This window comes from Ochotona princeps, chromosome 25 (assembly GCF_030435755.1).
Source record: "Ochotona princeps isolate mOchPri1 chromosome 25, mOchPri1.hap1, whole genome shotgun sequence".
NCBI lineage: Eukaryota > Metazoa > Chordata > Mammalia > Lagomorpha > Ochotonidae > Ochotona > Ochotona princeps.
In genome coordinates this window covers 13,421,700-13,435,248 of record NC_080856.1, presented here as the reverse complement: position 1 = coordinate 13,435,248, position 13,549 = coordinate 13,421,700, and the positions used below count along the sequence as shown (strand labels likewise).

General features: G+C 45.5%; 2 protein-coding genes across 9 annotated transcripts in view; one reads left to right on the top strand and one right to left on the bottom strand.

Annotated features, from left to right (window-relative positions):
• Positions 1-3,243, bottom strand: part of DOCK4 (dedicator of cytokinesis 4) — a 365,221-nt gene extending 361,978 nt beyond the window's left edge. For all 5 annotated transcript variants that reach the window (XM_058655014.1, XM_058655015.1, XM_058655017.1 and 2 more), the window contains exon 1: positions 2,785-3,243. In XM_058655014.1, the coding sequence (XP_058510997.1) occupies positions 2,785-2,821 (37 nt within the window). In that variant the 5' untranslated portion in view covers positions 2,822-3,243. The remainder of the gene's footprint in view (positions 1-2,784) is intronic.
• Positions 3,244-3,290: 47 nt separating this feature from the next.
• ZNF277 (zinc finger protein 277) overlaps positions 3,291-13,549 on the top strand; it is a 71,076-nt gene continuing 60,817 nt past the window's right edge. For 3 of the 4 annotated variants that reach the window (XM_058655019.1, XM_058655020.1, XM_058655021.1), the window contains exon 1: positions 3,291-3,499. In XM_058655019.1, the coding sequence (XP_058511002.1) occupies positions 3,409-3,499 (91 nt within the window). In that variant the 5' untranslated portion in view covers positions 3,291-3,408. The remainder of the gene's footprint in view (positions 3,500-13,549) is intronic. The other variant, XM_004592540.3, reaches the window with a different exon arrangement.

Genomic DNA, 13,549 nt, shown 5'->3' with positions numbered 1-13,549 from the left:
AAGGGGAGCCTAGACTGGGATCAGGATTCACTAGAATTGTCTAAAATCAAAAATGCCTGCCAACTGCACCTCCCAGCATGTTTTTTAAACACAACATCCTCCATGCCTTAGGATGTATCTGTTTCACTTACCTTTCTTTGTCTGGAATCAGACCACTGTGGTATATGATTAATTATATTTCTAGGTTGTATTAAGATCATCCATCAATTGCAAGCACACAATACCCATCTATCAGGTTTAAAACGGAATTTCTCTGATACATGTTACCAGGGGTCTAAAACTTAAGCCATTTCATCATACACGTGCACAATTTGTGTTGTTTGAATTTTAATCACAAACACATAGAGACATGATTTTACCCTACATAAAAGATGATATATAAGGAATCATTGCAGAATGACACAGTTTACATTGAAACGTCCAGTATTCCATGTTACAAAGATTGATTTATTTCAAAGAAAAAATGGACTGAACTATCACTGCACTCAATATCAGCCAAACATGTCATAAACTGTTTTCATTGATAAGTGTAAGAAGGAAATGAGAAAAAGCACATACCCTAATGGGAGTTTGAAAAAGAAATGAGTATACAGCTACATGGCTTGCAGTAGAAACAGCTGCAACGAGAGCTCTCCATGGTGAGAACTCCAGTCCTCACGTTAAGTATCCTAGCAAAATGCTCACCACACACACACACACGATGGATTCCAGAAAATGGCTAAGCATTTCACAAGCCAAATGCCCAAAAATTAATAGGACAACATGACTAACAATCCAATATGTGGGCTATCACCTATGGGGGCAGAAGACTCCTCTCACAATCCTCTGATTCAATCTCTTCTTCCCACAAGCCTGCATGCCCTCTTACCTCCCCCTGCTCTACCAGCGGAATCAGAGCTTCCCCAGAGGTGTCTGCTACAGCCCAAAACACTTGACTGATAATATCCGGTTTGCCATTCCAGGAAATCCCAGAGTGGTTTTTAAGCCTCTGCCCACAGCTTGTAACGAAAGGCAAGAGAGAACTCATCGACAGCGGCACCCCAGCTGTGACCTGGCACCGAAAGAAATCAAGAAAATAACCCCCATCCATAATCCGTATAATTTAACTCTGGGGGGGAAAGGCAACATCTGGGATCGACTCCAAGCAGGACGCTGTTGTCTGCATGGGTCTGCCTTTCCAGCACCGAGTGTTAAGCCGGTTGCCAGGCAGTGCCCTCTGTCTCTTCCCTAGTTCCAGAAAGGCAACATCTTTTTTTTTTTTTCCTAGCAAGGGTTAATTTGCATCCCTCCTCCTCCTGCATCCCCATCAAGAAAAAAAAAAAAGAGAAGGAAGGGGTAGCAGGAGAACCATCAACTACTCTCCTATAAGCCCCTTCACCTGGGAGCAGGGGGAAAGCTGGAAACCGTTTTGAAGGTGGGTTCAGGAGCAACTATTGTCTTGCTCAGCTGTCCCAATGTGGAATTAAGCTAGTGCAAAAATTGGCAAAGCCTGTTTCAAATCAATACAGCACGTTCGGTGGATTCCAAAGTCCCATCTCCAGGCGAAGTTGGAGGTTAGGGTAGGGTGAGGGGGAATCCCCTGTGATTTTGAAACCCCTGAAAAGGCTTTCCAGATTTTTCAAATCGCAGTTAAATGAAATCAGAACACAAGTAGCTACCTACACTTCATCTCAATCACCGCATCTGCCCTCACCCCGTAAAAACAAGTGCGCCAGCCGGCAGTAACGAGCTTGATAGGAAACAAATTTGTTAGTAGAAGCCGTGAGGCTCTCTCTGTTTCTCTGGGAAGACCTTCTGGGAGATTATAATTGCATTTGGCCGCCGCAGGCTTGTCAGGGAGCCTGGCTTCATAGTCTCAACCCTAAAAGGAGTAACTGTCAAGGGGCGACCCAGCTGAAAAGCAACAACAAAACGGCAACTGTAATCCGCCTGCAGAGGGAGGAGGGAGGGCAACGGAGACTCCCGTATTCATCAGTCAACATTAATGTCCTTTGTTGTTCACCTTTGCACACCACAGCCAGTGCTATTTTGTTCCTTTTGCTCCCGACGCCCAGAGCTGCCTGCCCGCCCGAAGCCCCAGGCTTTCCGAGCCCCCTCCTCGTTATCACTCCCTGCCCGTCCTCCACCCCCACCCACACCGCCAGGGCGCCCAGAAGTACAAGCACCGCCGGCAGACCGGCTCCCGCCTCCCACGACCCTCTAGCGCACAGACGCCCAGGCTGAAAAGCCCCAGCCCCAGCCCCACACGGGTACGGGACGGGCACGGGCCACCAGGCTCCACCCGGGCTCGCGGCCGTAGGGGCGACTCTGGGAGAGCTGGGGCACATTACGCACTAAGGGCAGAAGATGTGGACGTCCAGCCAGCGCCGGTGGACGTCTCGCGTCTCCGCGCCGCTCTTGGTTAGCCCGGGATTGCTGTCGCCGCGCCACAGTGGCCGGCAAACCTCTCCAACCCCGAAGGAATCGCTGCAGCCCACGGCACCAGGGACACAAGGGGATGGAAAAGGCGCACCACCGCTCGCCTCCTCTTCCAACTTGACACACTCCCGCCCCGACGCCGCTCCAAACTCCCGCAGAGGGAGCCCCGCGCTCCAGGAACCGGTGCGGGGCGCGCGCCCCTCGCCCCGGGGTTAGCTCGCCAGTGTCCCCGCGGACCCGCCTCCCGTGACCAGGATTCGGCATTTCCAACCGGGAGGAGCGAGAGGGACGCGAGGGGACGAAGGACGAGAAATGAGCACCCGCTCCAGCCAGGGCGGAATAAAAGTTCGCCCCGCGGAGACTCACCCACGCCGTATTTCTCGTGCTCCGTAGGTATCCACATGGCTACCGGAGGCTCCGGGGTCTTCGGGCTTCGTAATCCCCGCGCCCCTTCTCCCGCTCACAACAATGCACAGCTCCTGAGGAGAGACTGCAGCTCCAGAGCCCGGGGGCTCCGCGCGGGGCTGCTGGCGCTGGAGCGCGGCTGTGCGCCGGGGGCTCGCGAAGCCGGCGTTGACACCGCGCCGCCCAGGCTGCGCCGCCCGCCGCTCTCCGCTCTCCTGGCAGCGGCTGCTCACAGTCCTCCAACGCGCTCCCGGGGACCCGGCGGCGCAGTCATTGTTCTGATTCACTGAACTAAGCGAACACGCCGGGGCACTCTGCGCCGCACCCCCGCCCGTCAGCGCCTCGTCCAGCCCTCCCTGCCCGGGGGACCCCTAGGGCACGCTGGGAAATGTAGTTCTCCCAGAAAGGGGCGTGGTGACGGCGGCTCCACCCGCCACGTCCTATTGGCTCAGAGAGTGTCGGCGCGGAGATAGGCGGGGAGGACACGCTGCGTCCACGGGGAGTTCGCCTCCAGTCGCGTTTCTATTGGTGCCTGGCCAGGCCAGCCCCGCCCCTGCGTCCCGCCCCTTTCCCTTCAACCTGGCAATGGCTGCCACTCAGAGCAAGGGGACTGTTGCCCAAGTGGAGCAAGACTGTGCTGGGACCCGCGGAGGAAATGGGGGTGTCGGTCGTGAAGGTGAGTACGGTGCCCCGTGAGGTGCAGGTAGGCTTTTCTGCGTTTTTTTCCACCGCGGTGCGGCTAATTACGGTAGGACTGTGGGGACCCTTCAGCTCCGAGGCCACCTGGGAGCGAGGCGGTCACGGGCGGACCCGCGGCGTGGGGTGGGGCCGGGGGCGGCCTCTTGGTTAGGGCTGTCCCGGGAGGGCGGAGAAAATGGGATGGGAAGGCCTTTCCCGAGGCCGGGGAAGCTTTCCGAGCTTCTTCTCTGTCTTCCTCCCCCGTCAGGAGCTCGTCTGCGTGGGTGTGGGTCGGGTCAAGTTCGCGCGTGTGTGATTAGAACTCTGGGATTAGCCGCTGTTTTTCTTCGCCCGGACCCTGCTCTGACCCCTCTTTGCTGGATTTGGGACCGCTGAGATGTGTTCTGGTGGTGGGCGGGTTTGCAGTGTCAGAGCAGGTCTTGCTCTCCGCCTTACAGATTTTTACCAGTTGCTGGCTGGAGTCGCCTGGGGAGGCTGGAGTGTGTGCGTGGCTGACAGCCTCCCGCGTCTCCGGTTCTCTGTTCTGGTCTTTAAAAATAATAATGATAGAAAGGCCATGGCCATTGGCACTCGTGGCTTTGTAGAAGGCACGTTTCAAGAGGGTTTTTGAAAATCAGCACAACTGCTTTGGTTCCATCTGACTTTGACATTGTCTGCCGATGCCATGTAGGGATCCAACACAAACTTTCAACTTTCAAAGCAGCAGGTGCATTGTGTCTAGACTTCCCAGCTCTTTGAGTATTTATTGGCTTAATCCCTGCCCCAGCCCATCCCTTTTTGTGCCTTGGAGTTCATACTCCGCAAGGTGTTTTGTTTTTGTTATCTTTTTTTTTCTGATGGACACGATTGAGGCTTAAATTTGATCCTCAGTCCTTGTTGAGTTTGGTTTTGTTTTCTCATTTTCACGGTTAAACTCGCATCTAGTCCTAAATTTTCTCATCTCAACAGCAGGAGATGAAATGAAATTTCCTTGCACTTCTGCCATCAGTACAGCTCGCCAGCTATGAAAGCATTTCGATACCTCTACCAAATTCCTGAGTTAAATATTGAGTAATGCCCATTTCCTAGCCAGCTTATTTCGGGATTGGCCATGTATTCCGCCCTGGACTGATGGTAGCAAACTATTAGGGTTTCCAGATTCTCAAAGTTCCAGAAGAGAAAGAGTTTAAAATAGAAAGGTGGAAATTTTGACAGTGAATTTATCTCACAAATTAACTCATGAAAATGCCCTCCAGAAATACAGAACTTTTAAAGGTCATTAGTTATCTTAAAAATTATGAAAATTTTCACTGTAAGCCTTCCCAATCCTTCAAAGATTTATAAAGTTAAAAAAAATGAAACCAGATTTCCCCACTGAACAGTCCCACTCAGAGTAATAAATGTTGAAAAATTTACGGAAATTCTGTTTAATAAGAGGGATATTTCTGTGTAAACTCAGTAATGTACAACCCTAATATTTCTATCAATCTGTTAAAGATACTGGTCCATAAACAACACATTTCCTGGTTCATATTTTTTAAGGACTATGCCCATCATATTCTGTAATATGGTTGTGCTACCCTCTAGCCACTCCACCATTGATAACTCTAGTGTTGCTTCAGTTTTTCAACAATGTTGCTGTAAACAGCTGTATGTGTATGCATACTCTTCCACTGCTTGTACTTCTTGAGAAATCGCTGATTCCAGACTTATGTACCTTTAACATTTTGATGGGTGCCAAATTTTCCCAGGTGTTTAACACACACTCCCACCAGCAAAGAAGAAATTATTCATCCAAGGCCAATGTTTACATAATTGTAGAATTAGATAATTGAAAGGTTCCAGTTGATATTCAGTAGTGAGTTTGCCCCGTTTCTAATATAAGAAAACAAAACAAAACAACAACAGCAAAAAACACCGTGGCTCAGACCTGACATATTCTCACTGAGACATAGCCATCAGTGGGAGGGCTTCTGTGGTTGATGGTATTCTTACAAAGTTGTCATTAAAAATTCCCCTTAAAAATCTGTGGGTTCTTATGTGACTTTATCCCAATTCTTTTTAAACCCAGCAAAATGTGATATAACTTTTAGGTAGAAGTCACTGTATTTAAAGAACCCATCTCTTAAAGTTATCAGTCTGCATTGTTATCTAGGGATAGAGGACTAGAGCCTTGTCTTAGAGAAATCCTGCGAGTTCTACAAAATCTGTGCTAGGGTACGTCACTGGGTGGTGTGCAAGCAGACGTAACGCATTCACTGAGACCACTGTGCGTCCAAACTTCGTCCAGCTCCAGCCCTCCCCAGGGGAATGCCAGGTTGTTGGATCTCAGGCCAAGTCTTGGGCAACCCTGCTTCCCTTTCATTCCAACAGTTACAAAGATTCCTTATTGTCTGTTAAAACAGATTCGACATCTATCACAGTTACAGACAACTGGTCCTGATTTTTGTTTGATTGCTGTTTTTAGTTCAGATTCGTGGTGTGGTTGTAGCTTGTTATTTGATAGTACCTTTAGAAAGATTTGGGGCAGGTGGGATTTACTCTGACAGTTTAAGCCTAAACCTGCATATTGTAATATTCTCCCAGATTTGACCTTTTTACTTCCACAAGTGGGCCCGGTAGATGATGATCATGATAATGTTTAGACTGACAGTGTTTGACCTCTGGAGACCCTAGTATCTCACTTGTTATGTCTCTGGAAGCCTTGGCACATGTAGCAAATGCTTTCCATTCTTCGTTCATGTTTTTCCTATTTGAATAAATGACATGGAACCTAAGCTAGAAACCCAGCAAGTGTCTCTAATTCTTACTGTGCCTGCAGGTCCTGAATCTGATCACTCACAAAGTCTTGTTTTTCCATAGATACTGTTTTTAACTCCCTTTTAACTGTCACTGTCACTACTGTATTACCTCCTTGTTACTTCCCACCCCCTGGGCTGTGCGCTTAAGACCAAAACTTTGCTAAGATTTAGTTTTGCAAATTGCCAAATTTAATGAAGATTTCCTTAGAGTGGCATTCTACCTGGGATGATTGACAAATCTTGTCAGGGCCTCTGACTCTTGATTTTAACCTCTTTTTAAGATGTCTCTGTTTCTTTGAGTGGCACAGTTAGGGAGAGACAGCAAACTGGAGATCTTCCATTTGCTGGTTCACTCCCCAGCTGGCCACACCTGCCACGACTGGGTCAGGCTTCCCTGCTTTCTCTGGCATGTTATCAGGGAGTGGTTCCCAAGTAGACCAGCTGGGATCCAAATCAGCACTCACATGGGATACTGGCATCACAGGTAGTAGATTAACATGCTATGCCATGACAATGGCCCCCTTTTCATTTAGATTTAGAACAAATGTATTCATGAGTGCTCACTTGACATCTTTAGTGTAACCCTACTGAACAAAGTCCAGATTTTCATCTGGATTTTCCAGCGTCAGCCTCAGTTACCTTGTTTCCCACCATGTAACTTACTGACCCAGTTACCATGTCAGACTAGCCGTTGGTCATTTGTCTACCTCAGTGGAATGTGATCTTGTTAAGGACAAGACCACCTTATCTTACTTTGTTCACCCAGTGTTTACTAAAGCTACATGTGGGAAACATCCCTTAGCAATTCAGAACATAGGCTGTTTGAAATTGATTAAAGTGCTTAGAAAAGGAGCTTTTTTAAGCCAAAAAAAAAAAAAAATTTGAAATGGGAAAGTATGTAAATGTTAACATTTATAAAAGGTATGCACACTTCAGGTGGTATTTTACCAGAAGTAACAATAATTAACATTTTGGCATAGGTTTGTATTTTTTAAGTGAAGTATTTATGCTGTTTTATGATTAATTTTTTAAAGATATGTTGGATTTGGCATTTACCACTTTGGACCCAAAACTGAATGACCTACCATATAGATCTTGAACTATATCTTTTGTTCCTTATACCCATGAGCTGCCATCCTATTTCCACAGCCTTTACATTAAGTCCAGTCTCATGTATTTGGCGTGGCAGCAGGAAAAAGACTAGACCCTGTTTAAAAAACAGAATTGCTTATTTCAGTTATGGCATTTAATTGCTTGACATGGGTTTATTATATTGCTGCCACATTTAGGAAAATTATGTATACAGAACCTACTACCCTGGAGGGTTGTTGTGTTATTTCATTGAGTTACACATTTCTGATGACCCAGGGTATTTCCTGTTATGAAGTTGTATCTTAATAATATTAGTTACTTTCATTATGAAGATACACCTAATTGAAATAGAAAACAGCCTGCTCACTGCTGCTTTGTTCACTTTGGAAGCCTTGTGAAGGGGCTTTGTAACCCAAGGGAAGCTGCAGAATGTGTTGATGATAACTGCCTTGCTGCCAGTTCTCTCCTGGAATTTGGGGGTTGTCAAGGGTGTTTGGCAGTGCTCAGTCCTAGTATGGCAACTATGTGCTCTGAAAGCCCTTTGTATTCTGGATGCCTTCCTTGCCTGAGCCAGCACTGGCCCTTATACAAGCTCCCCATCCCCCGATGTCCTCAAGAGGCACAGGTGACCCTGCATGTTGGAATGACCTTGCAAGGTATAAGGCAGGGGATGTCATGGAAGAAAAAAGAATTGTTCAAAACAGACCTTGAAAGCCTCGCTTGGTGTTTATTAAAAAGAAAAAAAAGCCCTGCTTACAGGATATTAAAAGTGGAGTGCTTATAAAAGGGAGTGTTATAACAGTGATGCTGATGATAGCTGACATTGGTGGGGCACTCACAGTGCCAAGTACAATTTCACATATTTTCTTGGGTCTTGTCTCCTTTCATCCTCACACCACCTCTGAGATGGATGCTCATACTGTTCCCTTTTAATCTACAAATGAAAAAACTGCAAAGAGCAGCTTGCACAGGTCACAAAGTAACCGACAGAGCTCTATCTTAGGCACTGTTATAAAATTTTCTCCCATTAAGTGAATTCCATTTTCCATTGGGTAAAGTCTTGAGTACACCTGCTTTAAACATAAATATGTTCTAAAGCTAATGTTACTAGAGAAGGGCAGTATGATAGATTTTATCATGAACTTGAATTGTGGGCATATATTGAAAAGACTTGGAAGTCAAACTTTTACAGCAGTAGATCCTGGTTACTTCCCAGTCACAAGTAGCTTTGGTTGTGTAAGAAGGGTAATTTCATGCCTGTGTTCCTGAGATGGTGAGATGATGAAGTAGCCTGGTCTTCAGTAATTGGCTGTGTCCTTTCAGTTCTGCCCCTCGTAGTATTCATTCACAGACTTCTTGAAAAACTGTGCAGATGCGGTGTTTATCAAACTCTCAACATTTTCTTCTCAGTCAAAATCTCGAGTGTGCAGTCTACATAGGATCCAGTCATCCCCGCTGACTCAATCTTTAAATGCTTCTCTTAGCTATTGTTCTTGGAGAACTTTGCCTCAGATTTAGGGTTCAAGTTCACTAGGATGTGTTTGGTAAGCACATCAGACTCTGTTTCGGTGTTTCGCTGGCAGACCCTTCTTGCTGAAATGAGCGTGTTCTGCTGACCTGCTTGATCCAGGGTGGACAGCGCTGGTTCCCGAGGGGGTGTTGGATCCCACTCCTCAGTCGGCTGCCTCTGCTTTCTTCTCAGCTGACCCTCCTAATGACCAGTGGCATTCATTTGCAAGCTAGTCGGCTGGGAGTGAAGGCTGTGGTTAGCACTAGGGGCCTAGGGAAGTTTCCTAGAGCTAAACGGGTGTTAAATCTTCACTTCATTAATAGGGGGAGAGAGGAATCAACAACTGACGAATAGTAGGAAATCTTAAATACAGAAGATAATGTGGAATACTGTTAGGTTTCCCCAAGTGTAGTGTATTTTAAATAAGCAACAAATTGAATAAACAAAATGTGTGGAGGGAAAAACTGGACTAGTAAAGCAAACAACAACACAGGATTCTGACCTTGAACTAGCTGCTTTATAGCATTGGGAAGTTGCTTGGGAAGATCATTCGGCATTTGTGAACTTCATTTTCACCTGAGAAGTAGTATTGATACTATTGTCAGGTAGTTAAATGAAGCATCGTATAAATAATGATGTGCTATGAAAGTAACGAGGTAGAGTGATACCACAGATGAAGATCTGTGTCAAGATACACAGCAGTGAAAGCCAGCACTGTGGCACTGCAGATTCAATTGCCACCTGCAGCACTGGCATCCCTTATGGGAGCTGCTTCAAGCCCTGGCTGCTCCACTTCCAGTCTAGCTCCCTGTTAATATGGCAGGGAAGGCAGCAGAAGATAGCCCAAGTGCTTGGGCTCCTGCATCTACCCGGGAGATCTAGACTGGAGAGTGAAATATCAGATGAAAGATCTCTCTTTAACTGTACCTTTCAAATAAATCTTAAAAAAAAAAAAAGTGGTAGTGGATGCAAACATAAGCTTTAGATTTGGCGAGCTGGAATCAAATGACACTGTCAATTAAAAGCTATATTTCCTTGAGTAAAGGCACATGACTTAGTTCTTACGACAGCTGTCCCTGTGTCCAGGAGTCTAGAGCAGTTTTACATGGTTATGGTTACAGATAATCAAAGAGCGTACAAGTGGAAGTCAAGACACATCCTTGATTGTGTCTTGTGTAAACCCTTTAGGGACTTGTCACCTACACCTTGACCCCCTTCTAGGATGCCAGGCTGCGAGTGCATTTGGTGTTGAGTGATGCCTGTGGTTCTCATCTGTGCTGGGTACAGAATGGGGATTAAACTAACAGGAACTCTTGGCTTTGTGAACAGATCTAAGCTGAGTTGGTGGAGGCCAGCGTTCTCGTCTTGTCTGTCTGGGAAGTAGTGGATCCATGTGAATCTATGACTGCATCGACTAAGGAGCTGAGCAGACCGCAGCTTTTACATGTTTGCTTAAAAAAAGAAAGAAAAAGGAAAGTCGCATTCTGGCTCCTTATTTCTCTAACATTGTCCTCATTTCCTGATTTTTCTTAACTGAAAGATGAACCTTTCCTTCACACCACGTAAGAGGTGTTCCTTTAAAAATCGTGCTTAGTTTTTTAATATCAAGACCTCTACTGATTTTTTTTTATCCAAGACTTCAGAATTGTATTCCTACCTATTTATTTAGCAGTCTTCTGTTATGTAACAAGCTGGTATTCACCAGTAATAGCCAATTAAAAAGGGAAAAGATCTTGTGCCAGCCGAACATAATTACCATTATAAAGCAACTGATAGCAGGAATTAATACTATACTATACTATAACATCAATCTCCCTTGTAACTAATTTCCTTACAGAGAAAAGAAGGAAAGCAAGTTGAGAGTGTGAAGCTTGCTAGAATTTCTTACAAAGCTGACTTTTGATGTCTTTTAACAGTTTTTCAGATGCATATCCACTAGTGGCGGAAAGCAGTGCTGATCACCCCAGCACCAGTGATGACGAACAGTGTTGGAACATATTACCAGCCAAGAAATCCAAATATGTATTTTTTAGTCCCACTTAGGCTCTTAATTGCCTTTGTGGCTTTAGAAAGTCATTTGCACTCTTGGTGAAAATTTCCTGGTTTTTACGTGAGGCATTTGAATTGTACTGGCATCCTTGCAGAGGCTGCTTCTTCAAGCTCCCAGTAAAGCAAAGAAGAGATAGGTTTGTAGCTTTGTATCCAAAAGGAAAAAAAAAAGCTGAACTAATGTGTAAGCATTAGTTGCGCATGGAAATAGCATGAATTAGTGCTCCAAATCAGAAATTTACCAGAGAACCCTTGCAGTTTGGACTCCCTGATTCTAGAGACTACAGCTGAACCTCTCCTTGTTCCATTGCATTTCTAATAAGAAATAATTTGGAAAGAATTATTGACAGAACTGCCTTCTGTTTTTCAGAAACTTTTATCAAGTATCTCTTGTGTCCAAGCTTTGTATTCTAAATATTATAGCACCACAGAAATAAAAATAACATGCATCTTACCATCAAGTGTAATAGATTTATAAAAAGTACATAAAAAGATAACTTATAAAATAGATAACTATGTTACAAGAGAGGAAATGCTGGGACACATCAGAGTGATACTGGTAACGTTAGACCATCCTCCACTGTTTCCCAGGCCATAAGCGGGGAGCTGGACCAGAAGTGCAGCAGCCACAGCGCAAACAACCTCACTTACATTAACCAGCCCCCAAACGGGATGCCAAGAACGCAGGGCAGCGGATCAGCCAGCTATGCCTGCCCCAGTTTTGTGTCTTTTTTTTTTTTTTAAGATTTATTTATTTTTATTGGAAAGGCAGATATACAGAGAGGAGGAGAGACAGAGAGGAAGCTCTTCTGTCCACTGATTCACTCCCCAAGTGACCACAATGGCCAAAGCTGAGCTGATCCGAAGCTAGAAGCCAGGAACCTCCTTCAGGTCTTCTGCATGGGTGCAGGTCCCAAGGCTTTGGGCCATCCTATACTGTTCTCCCAGGCCAGAAGTAGGGAGCTGAATGGGAAGTAGAGCAGGGCCACCAGGGTTAGAACCAGCACCCATATGGGATCACAGTGAGTACAAGGCAAGGACTCCACACCGGGCCTGACCAATTTGTTTCTTAAAATTGAGTAGAATTCAGCAGTGAAATCTTTAAGCCCTAAATTTTTTTCAGAATGATTAGTTTCTGACTTAATCTCCTTGTTAATTTGCCTTCCTAAAAATGCATTTTAGTAGAAACCTGGGATCACAATTAGAGCTGGGTCTTGAACCTAAGCACTGTGATACAGGATGCAGGCATCCCAAACAAAGCTTTGTATGTTATGCCAAACATCATCCTCTTATTTTTCTTAGCTAATCTAACTGAAGTTTTTTCATTTTCTTATATGTAGCCTTTAAAAAACACTGAAAGGGCCACCATCTGCAACGCTGGCATCCCATATGGGAGCTGGTTTGTGTCCCAGTTGCTCCATTTCTAATCTAACTCTTCTGGTGTACTTGGGAAGGCATTATAAGAAGACCTGGGTCCTTGGGCCCCTGCCACCCATATGGATAGGCAGAGGAAGCTACTGGCTGTTGCTTTGGACTGGCCCAGCTCTGGGCATTACAGCTATTCAAGGAATGAACCAGCCGATGGAAGCTCTGTCTCTCAATTATATATATGTATATGTGTGTATATGTATATATAATATGTATATGTGTGAACATATATATACATACATATATGTAGTGCCCTCCCTCACTCTCACTTCCCCTCTTTATACCTGCCTTTCAAATAAATTAAAAAAAAAAAAAACTCACCTCAAAGCCTTTTTTTTTTCATCTTTTCTACTGTTTTTCTAGTTTTTGCTGTGGGACTCTGTTCAGCAAGTCTTCCCTGTGGACATGGGCAGGTGTCCCTCTCATTTGTTCCTTAGCCAGTCTTACTGTCATCTGCAGCTGAGAAGGGGCTGGGCCAAAATTCAAGGCCATATCAGGATCCGCTGTGAGACTGAGGTTGGCAAGCCTCTAGGGAACTCAGATGGGTGTGGATACATTTGCATTCTTGTCTGAAAAAGACCAACTTAGGACTGCAGCTGAGAAGGGATGGAGCCAAGTACAGAGTTGTTTGACATTTCCTAGCCAAGACTGAAGTGAGGGAGCCTGCCTCCTGAAGGCAGCACGGATGACTGCTCCCAGGCCCCTGAGACATGTTTTTGTTAGAAGGCAGAAGCCACACAGGGCTGTAACTAAGCTCATACAGGAGTGAGGCCCTTTCCAGGACTGAAGCCAAGGCCAGGTTCCAAGAGTCTGCCACCTGTCTATCAATCTCAAAATGACCCTCCTAGGTTTTGCACTGCACAGTTGTCACAGACGCTGCCTAAACATCAAAGCTCTCATACTGGCATTTTATCCGTGAAAGCCTGAGACACTCTTGTGACTATAAAGGTATATGAAGGCTGACCCAGAACTCTCGTTTGGAATTTTTAAAAGCAGAAATCATAAACAACTGTAATCTCAGGAAGACTTGAGGAGCAGCTGGCATTGCGACCTTCTTGTCATATCCAGGAGAGGGTGCTTTTGTGAATGAAGTCCGCTCAGTCTTGTAAGGAAATTCCTGTGAATAGAAAATATACTTGAACAGAGCAGGTTGGAGGTGATGATTCTG